Raw genomic sequence first — 20216 nt, forward strand, 5'->3', positions numbered from 1 at the left:
CACCAAACGAGTTAGAGCTCTGAAGAACCTCGAAATCAGAATATTAGAGGCCAAGCATCTGAGGGAGAAGAAACTGATAGCAGAAACCTGCAATTTCAATGAAGCAGGTTTAAGACCTTTAGCAAATCCCATCTGAAGGAAACTTAGAATCTTCTGGATGGATGCGGAAACAGGGTTGACTTTAAATCTACAACACCACTGACAGAATATCTTCCAAATTCTAGCGTAGATCTTTGAAGTAGATTCCTTGTTAGTTGCCAACAGGATCTTTATCACTTCAGTATCCAGGCCGTTGCTCTCTAGAATCTGGCGTTCAGAAACCAGGCCGTCAAATGGAATCTTCGAAGGGTCGGCAGAGGCACCATGGCGTCCTCTAGTATTTCTCTTGAAAGTGGGAGCTTCCAAAATGTGGCCCCTGGAAAATTCAGGAGAACTGAGAACCAACTTCTTCTTGGCCACCATGGAAGGATAAGGATAATACGTACACTTTCCAGTCTTACTTTTTGAAGTATTCTGGGAATAAGCACTACTGGCGGGAAGGCATAAGCCAGGTTGAACTTCCATGGAACTGACAGGGCATCTACGATATCCGGCCTGTCTGTTGGATTTAGGGATGCAAAACGTCTTGTCTTCCTGTTCATTCTGGAAGCCATCAGATCTATCTCCGGAACACCGAAGCGGTCTGTGATGAACTTGAAAGTTTTGCATGACAGGGACCAATCTGCTTGTTTCAAATGATGCCTGCTCAGGGCATCTGCCACCACATTGAATTTCCCTAAAATGTGAACTGCTGAAATTGACATCAGGTGCACTTCTGACCACAGCATGATCATTGAACAAAGGCTTTCTAACTTTGTTGATCTCGTACCTCCCTGTCTGTTCAAATATGCCACTGTCGTTCGATTGTCTGAGCGGATTTGAATATGTCGATCTTTGATAAGCATCTGAAATGCCAAGAGTGCCATCCACACGGCCTTTAATTCCCTGAAGTTCGAGGAATTTTTCATATCCTTCTCTTGCCAGGACCCCTGCTTCTTGATGTCTCCCAGATGGGCCCCCCAGCCCAGGGCAGAGGCGTCTGTCGTAATTATAGTGAAGGACTTCATCCGGAATGACAGACCCTCGTGCAGGAATCGAGAAGATGTCCACCACTGCAGACTTCTCAAAGTTAGCTTGTTGAACCTCATAAGCCCATCCAGGCCGAGTTCCTGTCGATTCCAGACTTGCAGAATGTTTCTTTGTAGAGGTCTCATTCTGGCTTTTGCCCAACCTACTGCCGGGATTGAGGCTGTAAACAGACCCAGTAAGCCCATGGCTTCTCTGATTGAAAACACAATTTTTCTTCTGAGATTCCGAATTAATCGCTTGATTTTTAGTTTCTTCTCTTCTGGCAGGAATATCTTCATTGCGATAGAATCCAAAATCAGACCCAGGAACTGGATCCTTTGAACTGGCACTAGTTCCGATTTGTTGAAATTTATTAGCCAGCCATGCTTTTCTAGCGATTCTATCGCTGTCCCCAGGTCTAGCTGTAGTTGACCTTGGGACTCTGCAATCAACAGCCAGTCGTCCAAATACGGAATGACAGAGATGCCCATACCTCTTAGAAAAGCTGAAACGACTACTAGCAGCTTTGTGAATACCCTGGGTGCTGATGACAGGCCGAAAGGTAATGCTCTGAATTGGTAATGTTTGATTACTGATCGGCAGCACACAGCGAACCTTAGAAGACTTTTGCTGGATTCTGCTATGGGCACATGAAGATAGGCATCTTTTAAATCCAGGGACGCAAACCAACTTTTTGGATGAATAAGCAGAGTAGCGGACTTTATTGTTTCCATGAGGAACTTCTTTTTGATAATCCACCTGTTTACGGCTTTTAGATCTAAAATGGGTCTGAACGAACCATCTGGCTTTGGAACCAAGAAAAGTCTTGAATAGGTGCCCCGAAAACTTTCCTTGAGAACCCAGCGATCTGATGTTGTTCCTTTCCAGTGCTCTAGGAAGTGACTCAGCCTTCCACCCACAGGCCTGGCGTCATAACTTTTTATTTCTTCTGTCAGAAAATCTTTCCTTCTTCCTATAATCAAAGGCTTTTTTATGCTGACCCCTGAAATAGTTTCTACGAAAGGAACTTCTAAATGAGGGAAGCGACTCCGCTTTACGTCTTCTAAACTGCTTCTTAAATGATTCTGGTAAAGCTTTCCTTCCTTCCTTCATCTGTTTTAACAATTCATCCAGTTTTGAACCAAAAAGTCTTCCTGGTTCAAAGGATAGGTCACACAGTGAATTCTTAGATGCTGTATCTGCTGACCAATTTTTGAGCCAAAGCGCTCTTCTGGCGACTGTTGAAGTACCTATATTCTTGGCCGAAATTTTTAGGCTTTCTGCAGACGCATCTACCAAAAAATCAGATGCCATCCTGATATTCTTTAATAGCTTTACCGGGTCTTCCTTAGTTTCTCCCGTATAAACTTTTTCTAGTTCTTCCAACCAAAGTCTTTGGGCCTTGGCAACAGATGACCCCGTAATCAAAGCTTTAGCTTGGGCTGCAGAAGATATGAACAACTTTTTTAAGGAGGAGTCAATGCGTTTGTCCATGACATCCTTGAGCCCGCTTGTGTCTCCAATCGGTAAAGTAGTTTTCTTAGAGATTTGAGCAATAGGAACGTCCACTACAGGGACCGTATCCAGCTTACAGTCTTGTTCCGATGCTAAGGAAAAAAGAGTTTTAAAATGTCTAGACAGAAACGGCTTGTGACTAGGGAATTTCCACTCTTTTAAAATCAATTCCTTAATCTGTGGGAGAAAAGGAAACACTTTGGACTTTTTCCCTGTTTCCTCAATTCCAAAAATGCACTGCACTTCTTTAATCAATTTCCCAATTGTTTCATCTGGGAAGGCAAACTCCTCATCTGAAGAATCACTACCTGAAATTTCCTCATACTCAGAACCACTAGTTACTGAACTAGTATCAGAAGCTTCCCAAGATCTCAGTCTTTTCTTAGCATGTTTTACAACTTGCGAATCTTGGGCAACCGAGGCCTGGACTGACTGTAATGCAGCCGACTGCATATCCACAAATGTTTGCTGCATACTTTGTTGCAACCAGCTGAGGAAAGTAGACATTTCTGTTCTTTTTGCTTCCTCTGAAGCTTCTTTAGAACACACTGAGCAAAGTTTCTTTTTGTAACCATCTGGCATAGGTTGGCTACACACAGAGCAGATTAAATGCTTGGCTTTAGATGAACATTTCCCCTTTTCAGCGACTTTATCCAAATTTTCCGGATTAGACATACTGAAAAGAGAAAACAAAAAAGGGAAAACAATCAAATTTTTCTCCTTATCGATTCAGGCTAGGACCCATTTAATTAAAAACTTAATCAGTCTTACCTTAAATGGCCTGAGAGTGTGTTGGAGGGCAGGTGAGATAACACTCTTTACAACCGATCTGAGAGCTCCTGGCAAACAGAGGTTGCTGCTGGTAAATGCTCATATAAGTCCTGAAACCAAAGAGAACGCCCAGTTCAAATTTGGCGCCTGAATCAAGGTTCGCATTGCGCATGCGCATAGCGCTCCGCGACTCCCTAGTGGAACGCAACGCAACCTGTGTGTGCGTTCCACCGCAGGACTTCCCAGCCGACGCACGCCTGCGTCCTTCGTCAGACCGGCACCTGGCACGGCATTAGACGGCAACATAAAACTTGAGGGACCACGCCGTCCGGCGTGTTAAAGGCTACTTACCCGGACATGAAGGAAGCAGTGCCCCCAGAGCCTCAGCCCTTCTCACCTGCTTCCTGGAGAACCTCCTGTCTAACCTCCCCTGCCGGAGGCAGGCAAAGAACTGGGTATGATCAGGAGGAGCTGCTACTTATGGGAAAGGAGGTAATTAGGGGAGGGTTTAAATGTTTGGAGATTTGCCTGCCTGTTTTTTCCCTCCAGATTGGATATCCCTGTGGTATAAGCACTGCCTCTAATCTGAAGGGAAAAAGTATTTGATCCCCTGCTGATTTTGAACATTTTCACACTGACCAAGAAATTATCAGTATATAATTTTAGGTAGGTAGGTGTATTTTAACAGTGAGAGAAAGAATAACAAAACAAAAAAAATCCAGAAAAACGCAAGTCAAACAAGTTATAAATTGATTTGCATGTCAATGAGTGAAATAAGTATTTGACCTCTTCGACTTCGTAGTTGGTGGCAAAACCCTTGTTGGCAATCAGAGAGGTCAGACATTTCTTGTAGTTGGCCACCAGGTTTGCACACATCTCAGGAGGGATTTTGTCCCACTCCTCTTTGCAGATCCTCTCCAAGTCATTAAAGTTTAGAAGCTGTCCTTTGGAAATCGAACCTTCAGCTCGCTCCACAGATTTTCTATGGGATTAAAGGGAAACTCCAGTGCCAGGAAAATAATCTGTTTTCCTGGCACTGCAGGTCCCCTCTCCCTCCCACCCCCCAATTACCGGTTGCTGAAGGGGTGAAAACCCCTTCAGTAACTTACCAGAGGCAGCGACGATGTCCCACGTCACTGCTTCTTCCTCCGCCGCCACTCCTCCCTGTGATTGCGTCGGCCGGTGGGCAAGACTGATCCCGCCCACCGGCCGGGGAGACCTAATGCGCATGCGCGGCAATGCCGCGCATGCGCATTAGAGCTCCCCATAGGAAAGCATTGAAAATGCTTTTCAATGCTTTCCTATGGTAAAATGAGCGACGCTGGAGGTCCTCACACAGCGTGAGGACGTCCAGCAATGCTCTAGCACAGGTTTCCTGTGCTAGTAACCAGAAAGTGCCCTCTAGTGGCTGTCTAGTAGACAACCACTAGAGGTGGAGTTAACCCTGCAAGGTAATTATTGCAGTTTATAAAAAACTGCAATAATTACAGTTGCAGGGTTAAGAGTAGTGGGAGTTGGCACCCAGACCACTCCAATGGGCAGAAGTGGTCTGGGTGCCTGGAGTGTCCCTTTAAGGTCTGGAGACAGGCTAGGCCAATCCAGGACCTTAATGTGCTTCTTCTTGAGCCACTCCTTTGTTGCCTTGGCTGTGTGTTTTGGGTCTGTCATGCTGGAATATTCATCCACGACACATTTTCCATGCCCTCCCTGGCTGAGGGAAGGAGGTTCTCACCCAAGATTTGACGGTACATGGCTCTGTCCATCGTCCCTTTGATGCGGTGCAGTTGTCCTGTCCCCTTAGCAGAAAAACACCCCCAAAGCATAGTGTTTCCACCTCCATGTTTGACGGTGGGGATGGTTTTCTTGGGGTCATAGGCAGCATTCCTCCTCCTCCAAACACGGCGAGTTGAGTTGATGCCAAAGAGCTCGTTTTGGTTCTCATCTGACCACAACACTTTCACCCAGTTTTCCTCTGAATTTTTCAAATGTTCATTGGCAAACTTCAGACGGGCCTGTACATGTGCTTTCTTGAGCAGGGGGACCTTGCAGGCATTGCAGTATTTTAGTCCTTCACGGCGTAGTGTGTTACTAACTGTTTTCTTGGTGACTATGGTCCCAGCTGCCTTGAGATCTGTCAGGATTACAAGTTGATCCGGCACGTAGAACTGTATCATACCTAGGACAAACAGGTAACTTGCCGGGCCTTAGAATGGCCGGACTTAATGTACCAAAGAATAGTCAGAATACTTGCTATGGTCGGGGACACAGAATGGGACACAGAATGGGACACAACGATGAGGGAAAGCCAAAAGTCAAGGATACCAGAATACAGGAAAGTCAAACGAAGCCAGAGTCAATAACCAGAAATAAACGCTCAGAAATACACTCTCGGACAACCATTAGGGAAACCACGACAGGGCAATGAGGAAAAGGCAAAAGGAGTTTTAATAAGCCTCTCATATCCAATTGGCTGTACCCGACCTTTGACCCCAGAACGTGCATGCACGTCCTTTACATGACGTCACACGCATGCCGACGTCGCCAATGCCGTGGGCGGACGTGGGGTTACAAATTAGTGTGGATCCGCAGCAGCTGGCATCCACCAACATGCTGCAGGAGTAAGACACATTGACGCATGGCCGCTGAACGTGCTGTGGGTTTAGACATGTCACCAGCATGCTGGGCATTCTGATGATAAACTCCAAATATGCAAAGAATTCATATTAGCCCCAATTAATGTTGGTTAATGATGCCCACTGCCAGCAATACGCTGCACATACAGTGTCCAGGCACCATGACCCCTTTCAATCTGTTAAGTGGTGATGGTGCTTGGAGAAGCACTTTAAGCTTAGAATTTTTCCATTATGCCAAACTGTCACTGTCGTTTTGTGCAGAAATAAATTATTTGTTTATATTTTTTGGCTCATATCAATGTAAGCACTTTACAGAGGACTTGCAGGAAAAAGGCAGGCAAAAGACACAGTGAATGAACAACGCTTTCCATACTTACAAATCGGAAAAATATAAACTTTTCATAGAAATCAACTGGAAGCAGTGTTGAAAGATGTGTTGCAAAAGTTCAGTGTTTAAATGTAATGTATGCTTGTTAAAGGAACATTATAGCATTAGGAATACAAATATGTATTTCTAATGCTATAGTGCCCTAGTCACCATTTAGGTAACATGAACAGTGCTGCCAAGGTTAAAAGAGGCATTTTACTTTTACTCTTTTTTATCCCCTCACATTGCAGGTCTCATTGGGGAAGCTCTTCCAATGTTGACAGACACACACACTCACTAATAGACAACATACACACTAACAGACACACACACTCACTAACAGACACGCATGCACTCTCACTAACAGACACACACACAAACACTCTCTAACAGACAGACACACACATAGTAACACACTCACTAACAGATACACACAATAACACACTCACTAACAGACACACACACACACTAACACTTTTTAAAAAATTTAAAAAAAAAATTCAATCCCCCCAGCCTCCCTACCTTTGGGAATGCTGGGGTGGATTCTCGTTTTCCCTGTGGTCTAGTGGGGCTGCTCGGTGGCCGGTCGGTGAGTGCAGTCGGCGAGGGAGCACTAATCCTCCTGTTCAGCTCCCTTGCGCGCCGCGTAGTGATGCCGGCACCGGAATTAAGTCATATTCCGACTCCGGCATCACTGCGGTGCGCGCATGAGGTTAGTACTCCGTCACCGCCCGGAAAGTGCCGCGCTGCCAGCCTTGGGGGCCCTGAGGTGGCCACCCTGCCAGCTCCTGGGTCCCCCAGGACAAGAAGCTAGCAAGGCATTTGCCACGGCGATTTGGGGGCGGATTTATTTGCCGCCACCCAGAAAGTGCCGCCCATGGCAAATGCCTTGTTTGCCTCGCAGGAAATACAGCCCCGCGCGCATGCACAGCAGAGTACCATGCTGTGTGAATCAGATGGTATTCTGAGACTAAATTAACAGTTTTACACAGTTCTAAACAATTAAACAGTTCCTGATATTCAGCTTTACCTTCATCATTATCATTGCGCAGGTGATCTATCAGGTATTGAATAGTGTTTTCTGGTCTGTCTACTAGAAGTCTCTCCACCATTTTCTAAAAAAACAAAACAACAAAACCAAAAATGAGGAAAAACAGGACTTAACACACACACACATGCACCTATACTACCTCACTATCTAGATCTCATCTAAAAATATACAGTATAAGCTATTCTTTAAAGGACCACTATAGTGCCAGGAAAACATACTCATTTTCCTGGCACTATAGTGCCCTGAGTGTGCCCATACCGAATACCTTCACCACCTACTAACACCTATATCCTACCAATGGGGGATCAACGCCACTGAATGCTATTTACACCTGAGCTGGCCATAGCTCTACAATAGGTGAGTAGGAGGATTATTATCATCATTATCTTCGTCTCGCCATCACCGTTAAAGAGTTTTACACTATTGGAATAATCTATCTCTTATCTGCATGCTTCCACGTCATCTGGACATCTGACTACCTCAGAACCTACAAGACCTATCGAACTTACTCATCTCTTCAATCAACTTGGACTATTTTTATCCACATACCGTTTATTAGGACGTATTGATTTTATTATATCATTTCATTTTTGGGCGCGACCTATATTCTCTGTTTTTTCATTTGAATAAGATACGTTTCTTTTCAAGCCGGTTTCAGCCAAAATGACAGAGAGGCAGGGAGATTAGGTGCTGAACCACAGACTTTGGGGTTAAACCTTTTTAGAACAGTCTAACCACTTAAGATAAACCAGCACCAGGAACTTCCTAACACCGTAACAACTTAATTTTTAGTGAGTTATTATGGCACCCGGAATGTTCCTTTAAATTTAAAAACCACCTTAATTTCTCACTTTAGCGAATAACCCTGTATGTGTCCGATCAAGATATGTATGGTGCCCAAACTGGCCCTTAAAAAGGACACTAAAGGCAGCATCTGATAAAATCCCACAGGAACGCATTTAAGCAATTCTTTCCTATGGGGAAGGCCTAATCTGCATGCCATGCATACGCTTTTGGTCCTCTCAATCGGCTGATGTCGACAAAGGAGGAGCGCAACCCAGCACCAAGGGAGATTGGCACTGGAATCGGGTAAATAAAAGGTTTATTTTTTTATCTTTTCCTGGCTCGGGGGAGTGCGGGGAGGGCAGCTTGATTGGGCAGAGTCCTCTTCCCTGCTGTTCCCCTATGTAGCACATGTTTTGTTATAATTAAATGTTGGCCTTGTTTACCTATTGTACAGCGCTGCGGAATATGTTGGCGCTATACAAATAATTGTAATTGTGCATTCTATAATCCCTGACCTAGATACTGGTGTGCACCTTATGATGTCCTGCACCCCACATTACTTCCTATAATACTCAGTGCTGCACTGCACCCTACATTGCCCCCAATAAAAATCTGCACCCCATGATGTTCCATAACCTACATTAACGGTGTAATACCCTGAAATCTACATTACTTCCTATACTTCCCAAGTGCTGTACTGCACCCCATAATACTCAGTACCTTACATTGTCCCCATAAAAATCTACCCCAACCCTTAATACTCTGCACCCCTCATTTAAACGTCCTTCTCCATGTCATAAGTGCTGTTCTGTCTGATACTCTGTACCCTGCATTAGCTCCCATAAAAATCTGTCCCCACCCATAACACTCTGCACGGGCTGCACCCCTCATTTAAACAGCCTTCTCCATGTCCTTTAAGCTGGAGCCATGATCCATGACAGTATTCTAACATGGTGCCGCAGGTTAGCAATGGATTCTGCTCCCTCACCTGGATGATGTCGAACACCTTGTGCTCCTCGGCATACACAGCCATCTCAGGGGGGATTCGCAGGGGTTTCGCTGTGGCGTCCATTTTGGTTCCGATCCAAGTGAGAGCAGCTCTCCTTAGCAACCGAGCGCCCTGCAAGGTTTCCTTAGCAACCAGTATCCAAGGACTCATGCACGTAATCACCCTGCGACAACGGTGTGTTTGCGTTCCACGTGGCGCATGCGCAATGAGTGTCAGTAACCAGCGCTCACTGTGCCCATTTACCATAATCATTGAATATATTATTCTAGTCCTCACATTGGAAAGCAGACAGGGAGGGCGGCTGGTTTATTTTTATATAGTATAACTGCGTGTATTCATGGTGGAAAATTAAACTTTTTGTATTATTTTTTTTAATAGGTTTTGATTTAAGCCTGTGTGTTTATGGGCTATGTTCCTATGATGAACCACGAGGACACAGTTTAGTAATTTATAAAAAAAAATCTAAAAGCATACATTCCAAGTGTCCCTATTTAGGATGGACAGTCCCTTTTTTTGAAGGTAAATCCCTTTGTCTCTCTTTTCTAGGAGTTTCATACTGTTGGTGTGTCTGAGTGTATAACAGCGCTCCACAGCAAGAATACTTTTATTGTAAGTCAATGTGTCTTTGACTTACAATAAATTGGTTTAAAAAAGGTGTCTGTGTGAATTAGGGGCATTTTCTCAATACATTTTAATTTACTAACGATTACGCTGTAGTGTCCTAGTAGATATTTTGACTCAGCCGCTATCAAGCGAATCAACTCATCAATTAGGAGGTACATGCCCTATTTGATGTCTCAATGACACTGTGGGAGGCTGAGTTATACCTCTGGCAGAAGAGTAGTTGATTTCCGTACGGGCAGCTTTTCATAGCAAAACGCTACAGATACCGGCTACCGCCACCATGACCATTTCAAATCACTGAATTGGTTATGATACATGCCTCCTAACATACCTGATTTTGGTGGGACCCTCCTGATTTTTTGCTGTCTGACATCTTGACTTTGTTCCCTGGTGTAAAGCTTTTAGGATCACCAGGGAATTGTCCCCAAATTAAAACAAGACCTGACAAATCTTCGAAGGACACTCCCCACACACTTTCTGGGCAAACCTGCCTTCCCCATTTGTTTCCACTTTTCTTCCTCTTTCAGAATCTGTTCTTTTTTTCTTTTTTTATTTCTGGACTAGAAAAAAAACATAAGACAAAGTAGGAACTTGACTTTCAAAGAAAGAGCTTAAAGGACCACTATAGTGCCAGGAAAACATACTAGTTTTCCTGGCACTATAGGGTCTCTAGGTCCCCGCCACCCTTAGGGTCCCCCTCCCGCCAGGCTCTAGGGTGAGGAAGGGGTTAAACACATACCTTTTCTCCACCGCCAGGCTCCCTCGGCGGTGCGGACTCTCCGCCTCCTTTCCCCATCATCGGCTGAATGCTCATGCGCGGCAAGAGCTGCGCGCATTCAGCCAGTCCACAGGAAAGCATTCACAATTTTCTTTTAAAGACAGGAAATGGAGCTGACTTAAGCTCCTCCTCTGATGAGCCACTCTGGCGAAAGGCGTGCGTCAGGGGCTCGAGGTATTCAACATGTTATCAGTTTTTATTTATTATTTCATTATTCCTATTACGGATTGAACACTTTCTGAGATTCTCTATTCCCTTATTCTATTGTAATTGGCTAGTTTTATATATATATGTATATATATATATACATTGTTTGGTCTATGTCTTGCGGATAATCTCTCCAGATATAGCTTTATTTAAGGAGTGCCATCAAAGGCACAGTAGGATTAGTACTCTGATGCTCTCTATATTAATTTGTACATACCCATACCTAGACCTGTTACCGCAAACTTCTAAGTCGCTATATTCCATCACTTGTAACTAAGAGACATCCTATATCCTACTTTTTGTAGATCTGTCTAAGGGGGGTTTAACATGAGTTTTCCTTTTCCTTAATAGTCTCCTACTTATATGCGCAGCCTTCTTTCTCAGTCTGCTCGATACTAACGGCTACTCTATATCAACTTACACTACTGGGAAAAGTGCTGTTGTACCATCCCCTACACTTCACCTGATACACTTTCAAACTGATAATATTTAAGGTTATGTTTTATTGCTTTTACTTACTGAATAACTCCCTTATTAGCAAGGAACACATTTTTTTGTTTGCTTTTGTTTAGTTTTTTTTCCTTTTTCAATTCACCATTTAGGGTTTATCCCCCATTTTTTGTGTTTCTTTTTTATATATTGGCTCATCTTTTATTTTGTTTTATTTAAAGAAAAGTAGATCAGAAGAAAATAAGAACATATTCTGAGAGAGGAAGAGAAAAGGGAACAATTTGAGAAGGGTAAGTTAGGCATGACAGTGCCTCTTTAACCCCATCTTTGATCAGAAGCCCGGTCAGGAGCTATAGCCCTTTAACAGCGCGACTGAGCCTCCTGCTTAGTGTGAATCCACGACAATCCTAGCAGGAGAGGGCGAGAAGGGAGGACAAGAGGGAAGAGTTAGAGCATGAGTAGTCAACCTGGTCCTAGTGGGCGGTTTGGTATTTCAGGTGGGCGGTGGGGGGTTCTGTAGAAAACTCCCGGTGGGCCTAGTTGGCCGTGGACCAAGGCTGGCAGGGGAGATCCTTTCAACTCCCCTGTCGGCCCATGCAGAGCCAGCCTTGTTTTAAGCCCTGGGGGCGCAATGTCAGGCTGACCGGAAGGAGGGAAGCGCACTGCACTTCCCTTTCATCCGGTTACTATTTGTAGCGTGGCCTGCCGACTGCCGCAGGCTGTGTGGAGGGGGCGGGGATATGACATCATATCCCTGCTCCCTGTGTACCGCACAGAGCGGCTGGCGCCCAATGATGGGGCTGGGCTGCAGGACTCCACAGAGCCGGACAGCATGCACCCAGGGGACAAGATTGAACTGTACAAATGTAAGTCTGTATGTCTCTGTATGTATGTATGTAAGTCTGTATGTCTCTGTCTGTATGTCTCTGTCTCTGTCTATATGTCTCTCTCTGTATGTCTCTGTCTCTGTCTGTATGTATGTCTCTGTCTGTATGTCTCTGTCTGTCTGTGTGTATGTAAGTATGTATGTCTCTGTCTGTATGTCTCTCTCTGTATGTATGTATGTATGTCTCTGTATGTATGTATGTATGTATGTATGTCTGTATGTCTCTGTCTGTCTGTGTGTCTCTTTCTGTATGTATGTATGTCTCTGTATGTATGTCTCTGTCTGTATGTCTGTCTCTGTATCCATGCATGTATGTATCTGTGATATAGATTATTTTAAGCAAACAAATATGTTTAAATGACTATCTGTTCCTGTCCAAATCTGAGATGATTAAATTGCGTATACGCAGAAGTAAATTCACAATGACACACGGAGTTCAGGTTAAAAGAACTTCGAGAAAATTTAATGGCATCTGGTTAAAAAGCGGGCTCGCAGACCCTTATAAGAGCAATATTACATCATCATTGAATATCAAGATAACAACAAATAAACATCATTAATTGGGTTAGGTGTTAAGTGGCTATGTCAATGTCCACCCATCAATATTATTAATTGGCTTAAGTACTAAGTGGCTGGCTAAGTGTCCTCCCACCGAGAGGTGGCGTCATCTTGGACACGGGTGTGGACACGATGGTTCAGGCGCCATCATGCTAGCACGAGGCTTTACTCGATGGGAGGGGGGCTTTAGGCGCCATTTTGAGTAGTTAGTGATGTTAGATTCGAGGTCAGGTTCAAGGCTTTTTAGTGAATGGACATTTCATTAGTGCAGTTTCTCATGATCTAACTATGGTATACTTTGTTTCATATTACAGGAACTTGACAATTCCGGTGTTAGTCATATCCTTCTAGAAAATACATTCTCATTCTAATATTCTAAATGCTGTTAGGAAAATCTGTCATATCATGAAGTTAATGGAGAAATTTAATAAAGGTTTTTAATCATTCTATAACAGTCCCCCCTATGAAATGTTAGGCACTAAAAAGATAAACTTTATTTGTTAATACCAGAAGACGTGTTAGCCCAAAGGCACAGAAACCCCATGACCGCTAGCTAGGTGTTATTGCAAAGTGCAATTCTGTCCATTCCTGTCCCTAATAGGCTGCAGCTCATCCGTCAATACGGTCAGGAACTTTCTTCACTCCGCTGGTATCCCGCGGTGGCTTGCCCACCACATCTCCGCACGACAGTCTATCCATAGAAACGGACGCTGTCCCTAAGCTGGTTCCCTACCTAAAACTCTTGCACTTTATCAGTAAAAGGGATAGTTTGCAGCGGTATACAGGGTGAGTTGAAATCTTGGAAATCTTGATCATCAACTGTCAGATGTGCAAAAGTTGGTGCCGCTTGGTCTGCAGTCTTCTGCAGGACTTTTCTTAGACAGGGGAGGACACAACAAACGAGAAGAGCAAGAATAAAAAGAAAAATTAGTAATGCCATACCAATGTGAATTAAAGCTTTTTGCCATCCTGTCATCCAACCAAACCACCTTTCCCAGGGATCTTTCACCCCAGAATTCCTTTTTAACTCTTCAGAGAGCTTATTTAATTTCTCTATGGCCATGGTGACTTTACCATTAGCACCTGTGTTTTCTGGGATGTATGTACAACAGGTCATGGTGTCGGGCAGTATTTTACATACGCCCCCCTTTTCAGCTAGAATCATGTCTAAGGCCATTCTGTTCTGGAAGGACATTTGGGATGTGGCCTGCAATTGTTCAGCTAAACCCTGGAGGGCATCTCTGGTGTAGTTGACAAAGCGTTGTTGGTTATAATAAATGTAATTGATCCAATTTAAATTCTTGTTTGCAGTGACTATGGTAAAAAGTGATTCAAACCCCGCAGCAACTTCATCTCTTGCTTTAAATTCATTAGGCACCCCCCTAGGCACCCCAGTGGCATCAATGTAAATGTGGGGGTCAAAACTGCCTCTTACTGGGACTTCACGCTTAACCTTGGCTGGTGTGTGTATGGACTCATGTATGTCAGGGTGTGTGTCAGAGATAATATGTATGGGCATGATGGCTTTAGCCAGAGTACACTCCCCCCACCATTCCTTGTCCATTCTGGATCTTAGCTGTAAATCCCCACACAACCAGTAAATATCCCCTAATGACCTAGTATGGAATTGTAACAGGTACATAGAGACAGTTCTGTAAGTGGCACAATATCCTTTGGAAAAGTTACCCAAGAACTTACCAATTCCATCATAATTGGCATAACAGGTGTAGTTTCCCTTATAAACCGTAACACCATCTGGGGGTTTGACATCCTTGGTTAGGAGAGGGTATTCTACTGTCCATGCTTTGCAGAGGGACCTGTTAAAGTTGTAGTGGTAGGCAAAAAGACTTAAGATGCATTCTTCTATATCTAATGGCAAAGTCAAAGGTACGGTGCCGAGATGAGGTCGGGCACCACCACATACATAACATGCGGTTCTGTTATGTTTGTTGGCATTATATTTCATCCATTCCAACCATAAATTAACATCATTAAAACCTGTTTCAGCGGCCATAGTATCTTCAAAAGTGGGGTTAGCAATGGCCATCATGTCTTTAAAGGACTGGATGTGTGGTTTTAATGGGTTTGAGACCATGTGGGTAGCCCCTTGCCACTCTGGAGAGTGGCACATATCTTTTAGGTAGAAGTGCCCCAATTTGTTATAGGAACCTTTCTTCCAATACATTCCCATTACATACTGGTCTGCATCCGTTGGGCTGGGATGCTCTATATTTAGGATTAATTTCATGGCTTCCTTAGAGTCATTCTTTGGAGGAGGGATCTACCATGGTCATCTACTTTAGATAAGGTACTTTTGGGTTTGTAACCCCAGGCAGGCCCAGCATTCCACCCTGCAGCCCCCCAATGGTTACAGTTATGCCCCCATTGTTTGTCAACTACACAAACATAGGGGTCTTTTACATGAGGGATATCTCTATAGATGGTTTGAATGTGTGATGTAGGGAATGGGCAGTCTACAATGTCACAATAGTCAAAAGTGTATGTAGCCACACGGGTACATGAGGAATTGTACCAGAAGGTATACCCACTGGCATCTTTAGTAATGGCTACTTGTTGGGCCTTAATTAGGCTAATTAAGGAGATGATGTACCAGAGGTACATGGTTGTGCGGTATCTGCTTCCTCTGGGGCAGGAGTCTTCTTGCAATGAGAAGCATGGATCCAATGTGGCCTGCCAGCCAACTTGACGGAGGTTGAAGTGATCAGGAGAACTTGGAATGGTCCGTCAAATCTTGGTTCCAGGGTGTGTTTCCGCACAAATTTCTTGACCAGAACCCAATCTCCGGGAAGCAGGCTGTGGGTGCCTGTATCAAAATCGGGATCTGGAATTGAAGAGAAAACTTGGGCATGTATTTTGTTCAAAGCACTTGCAAGTTCAGTTACATAATCTACCAAAACATCAGTTTGAAGCTGTAGCTGTTGGGGGTAATAACAACCTAGTCTGGGTGCAGTCCCAAATAGAATCTCATATGGGGATAGTGAGTGCTTCCCTCTAGGTGTGTGTCTGACGCTGAATAGAGCTATTGACAAGCTTTCTGGCCAGGGCATCTTTGTTTCTTGTGACATTTTTAACATTCTAGCTTTTAGGGTGCCATTCATGCGTTCCACTTTGCCACTACTTTGTGGGTGGTAAGGGGTGTGAAAAGCTAGGGTCACCCCAAGGGCAGTCCAAATTTCTTTAGTCACTGTTGCTGTAAAAGCTGGGCCCTGGTCGCTCTCAATAACTTCTGGGAGTCCGAATCTACATACAATATCTGTGAGCAGACGTCTTGCTGTTGTTTTGGCAGTGATATTGGTTACTGGGTAGGCTTCTGGCCAGCCTGAAAACATGTCCACTATTACTAGTGCATATTCATGGGGGCCACTCTTGGGCATTTGTATGTGGTCAATCTGAATTCTCTGGAATGGGTACATAGGCTTAGCCAGGTGTTTCAAGGGCACTTTGGTTGGTTTTCCTGGGTTGCATTTTGCGCAAATGACACAGGCCTTGCAGAAGTTGTTGACCAGTGTTGTAATTCCAGGTGCTTCATAATACTTCTGTATGAGGGCAGCCATTAAGTCTTTTGACAGATGTGCAGGTCCATGTGCCCATTGGACTACTGCTGGATATAAATTCTTAGGGAGACAGAATCTAAAATTGTTGTAGTATACTCCATCTTTTAGGACTGCTCCTTTCTTCTTCCATTTCTGTATTTCCTCAGGGGCAGTTGCAGCTTGCTGTTCCCGTAGGATTCTTAGGTCAGTAGGAAGAGTCTGCAATGTAAAAATAGGAATTTCTTTGTGTCCGGACACTTCTTCATCCACTTCCTGCAATCCTCTTGCCGCTTGCTTAGCAGCTTGATCAGCCAAATGGTTGCCCTTTGCTTCATCTGTGTCCAGTTTCCCATGTGCCTTCACTTTCAAAATGGCCACTTCTTCTGGGAATAGGAGGGCATCCATTAGTTCCTTGATTGCAGAACTGTGTTTGACTGGCGTACCGGCAGTGGTAAGAAATCCTCTTGTTTTCCAAATTAATCCGAAGTCATGTGCCACGCCCAGTGCGTATCTTGAATCGGTGTAGATGTTGGCACGTTTTCCTTCAGAGATCTTGCATGCTGAAGTCAGGGCTTGCAATTCGGCTTCTTGTGCAGATATTGTTGGTGGTAAAGATGATGACTTGATAATTTCATCTGTTGTGGTTACGGCACATCCTGTGTGGTATTTTCCTTCTTCATCAGCATACCTTGAACCGTCCACAAACAGAGTGAGATCAGGATCTATTAGTGGATCCTCATGCACGGTTGGTAGATGTGTTGTCTCCATTTTCATCTGTTCAAAACAGTCATGAGGTGTCTCTGGGTCATAGTCATTTACTATGACCAGATCTTGAAATTCATTTTCCAGGAAGTGACGTGGCAATGCTTCTAGATGGTCAGTTGCTGGGTATTTGACAACGCCATTTTGCTGTAGCTGTGATTCATTCATGGTGACCCATAATTTTGCCATGGGCCCAAGATCATTCCATGATCTTGTCTTTAACTTGGTAACAGGGACATGTGGAATAGCAGTGTCCCAATGACGATACAGATGTTTGAATTCTGGAGGTAGATGAATCAAGACCATACTGTTGCCTTCAGAGTCACAGTAGAAGTCTTGTGCAGTGAGTTTTACCTCGACCAGATGATAGAGCTCATCTTCATAGCAGGGTTCAGGAGTGGTGTTTGGCTTGTACCACGTGGTACAGAAGGCATATCCTGCTCCATCGCAAAGAGGTGCCTGACCGTCATGAAAGGATAAATTAGGATGCATTTTCTTGATGGTGCCAGCAAGAAGGAAAATGTAGGTTTCATCCATGATAAATCCATAGTATATACCCCCCTCAGGAAGTGGGAGAAGAGTGGACGGATTGAGAACCTGACATCTTTGAAGAGTGATGTTGTCAGGTAACAGGAGATGACATTGCAGACGGAGGTGTCTGGCAGGAGAGACATGCTTGAGTTGTACTTGGTTGATGATGGCAGAAATGTCATGAGGGGCCAAAACAACTAGAGGGTGGCCAAGGACCAGGTCTGCAGTTCTTTCAATTAGTTCTCTGGCTGCAAAAACGGCCCGAAGGTAAGAGGGGGTTCATCTGGCCACAAGATCCAGTTGGCAGGAGAAAAATCCAATAGGCCTTTGTCGTCCTCTAGATGCATGTGCTTGGGTAAGAATTCCTGTAGCATGGCCTTGTCTTTCAGAGACAAATAACTTGAAGGGTTTGGTATAGTCTGGTAGGCCAAGGGCAGGAGCAGATGCAATAGCACGTTTTAAAGTGCAGAAGTTGTCATGAGCTTCTATGGTCAAGCAGAATGGGTCTGACTTGAGGGCATCATAGAGTGGTTGCATGAGTAGAGAGGCTTCTGGGATCCATGCTAGGCAGTAGGAAATAAGGCCTAAGAAGGCATGTAGGGACTTTGATGTCCTCGGGGGTGGAATATCCAGTACCGCTCTGACTCTGTCACGGGTGAGATGTCTAGTACCTTGAGATAGGCAATGGCCAAGGAAGATGACAGTGGGTTGACAGAATTGAAGTTTGAGAAGTGAAGCTTTACATCCTTGTTCTGCTAGATAACAAAGGAGATTAATTGAGCATTCTTCTGTTGTGGGTATGTCATCTCAACAGAGCAGAAAATCATCCACATACTGGAGCAGGACAACCTCTGGATGGTCAGATTGCCATGGATCAAGAATAGAACACATGGCCTTTGCAAATTGACTTGGAGAATTTTGTGCCCCTTGGGGCATGACAGTCCATGTATACTGTTGCTTTTCATGTGTGAAGGCAAACAGGTATTGACAGATTGGATCCAGGGGTACACTGAAGAAGGCATTGGCCAGATCAATGACTGTGAAGTATTTTGCAGAGGGTGGGACCCCAGAGAGCAGAGTGTGTGGGTTTGGCACAATAGGGGTGTCCAGGACTGTTGCCTCATTCACTGCACGGAGATCCTGGACCATTCTGTACTTCTCTGGTTCTCCTTTTGGAGTCTTTTTCTTCACAGGAAACAATGGGGTGTTGCATTTTGATTCACATTTAACAAGAGCACCCTTCTCCAGGAAGGCTTTGATTTGAATTGATTTGAATTGAGATAGCTGCAGCTTGTGCTGGTTTCAAAGGGTATTGTGATTTCCTTGGAATGAGTTTTACCACCACAGGTGGGACTTTTAGGTGACCTATGTCCTCTGGGCCTGAGGACCACAGTTTTGCAGGAACTTCTGTCTTTAGTGAATCAGGGAAATTAGACCTCAGTTCCTTTGCATCCCCATGGGGTTCTTCCAAATGGAGCATCAGAGGCAGGGAGCACAGGGCTGAGGTGTCAGAAACAGATAGAGGGGTAGATAATTCTACTTGTCCATCTGGAGTGAAGATGATAGATGCCTGCAGGCGTGAAAGAACATCAGCGCCTAGCAGGTTAATGGGGCATGTGGAGGACACCACAAAACGAGCAAGCAAGCTAGGATAGTTGCCAACCCGCAATGGAGTTGTTGAAGGACTTTGTCTTGGTAGGCCATCCACTCCTACACAGGAAACATCAATTTTTGACAGAAATGAAGGGTCTGGCAGGTCTTGTTCTCGTAGAACACTTTGGGCTGCACCTGTGTCAACAAGAAATGTAGTAGGTTGTCCTTCAATGGGTAGAGTCACAGTGGCAAGTGGCCCCCCCTGATCCCCTGAAGACACTGCCATGACAGGGGTTAATGACACAGGCTTGCCAATTTCCTAATCATCTGGCTCCTCAACGATTGGAACGGCTTTTGGGGTTTTGTGGACATGTGCAGACTTTGTCACTTTCTTGGGTTCAGGACATTCGCCCCTGAAGTGACCTTTAGCACCACAATTAAAACAATTTCCATCCTCGGGCTTGGTGCCTTTTGGAACAGGTCCGGGGCGAGACACCATGAGAGGAGCTGAATTGGGCTTTCTTGGAGTCTGAGCAGATTCCAGTCCCGTAGCAACTTGAAGTAATGTATCCAGAGGAACAACTCTAAATTCAGGGCGTGCAGCAATGATCCCCTTGCGTATGGAGTCCTTGATGCCTAGGACAAATGAACCAGACAGCATTTGAGAATGAATCTTATTAGTAAGATCAAATCCCAAATCTGTGAACACTTGAAACAGTCTTGCATGGAACCTTTCCACTGATTCTCCTTTTTCTTGTACAATATCAGTAAGGCCAGCAGCCTGATCTGCAAGTTTATCTTTAGCCCAGTCCTTTAGCTGGTTGCAGAATGCTACTCCTGAAGGGTAATCAATATCACTCCCAAGCAAATCTGTGCTGAGGTGGCGGGCTATGCTGGGCCAGTATGCATCTCCGGCTTTAATGGCACAAATGCTTAGTAAATCTCGCCATGCGGCGGAATAAGTCTTTTGAATTTGAACTATCCCTCGGTAAAAAGGCATTGGTTGCTTCTCTGGGTCAGGGAGTGATTTCATC

General features: G+C 44.5%; 1 protein-coding gene across 1 annotated transcript in view; it reads right to left on the minus strand.

Annotated features, from left to right (window-relative positions):
- Positions 1-9359, minus strand: part of AK8 (adenylate kinase 8) — a 93972-nt gene extending 84613 nt beyond the window's left edge. The window contains exons 1-2 of the mRNA XM_063431316.1: positions 9219-9359; positions 7424-7508 (exon numbers count right to left, since the gene is read on the minus strand). Coding sequence (XP_063287386.1) covers positions 7424-7508; positions 9219-9302 — 169 coding nt within the window. The 5' untranslated portion in view covers positions 9303-9359. The remainder of the gene's footprint in view (positions 1-7423; positions 7509-9218) is intronic.
- Between the last annotated feature and the right edge of the window lie 10857 nt (positions 9360-20216).

The sequence above is a fragment of the Pelobates fuscus genome, chromosome 9, assembly GCF_036172605.1.
Source record: "Pelobates fuscus isolate aPelFus1 chromosome 9, aPelFus1.pri, whole genome shotgun sequence".
NCBI lineage: Eukaryota > Metazoa > Chordata > Amphibia > Anura > Pelobatidae > Pelobates > Pelobates fuscus.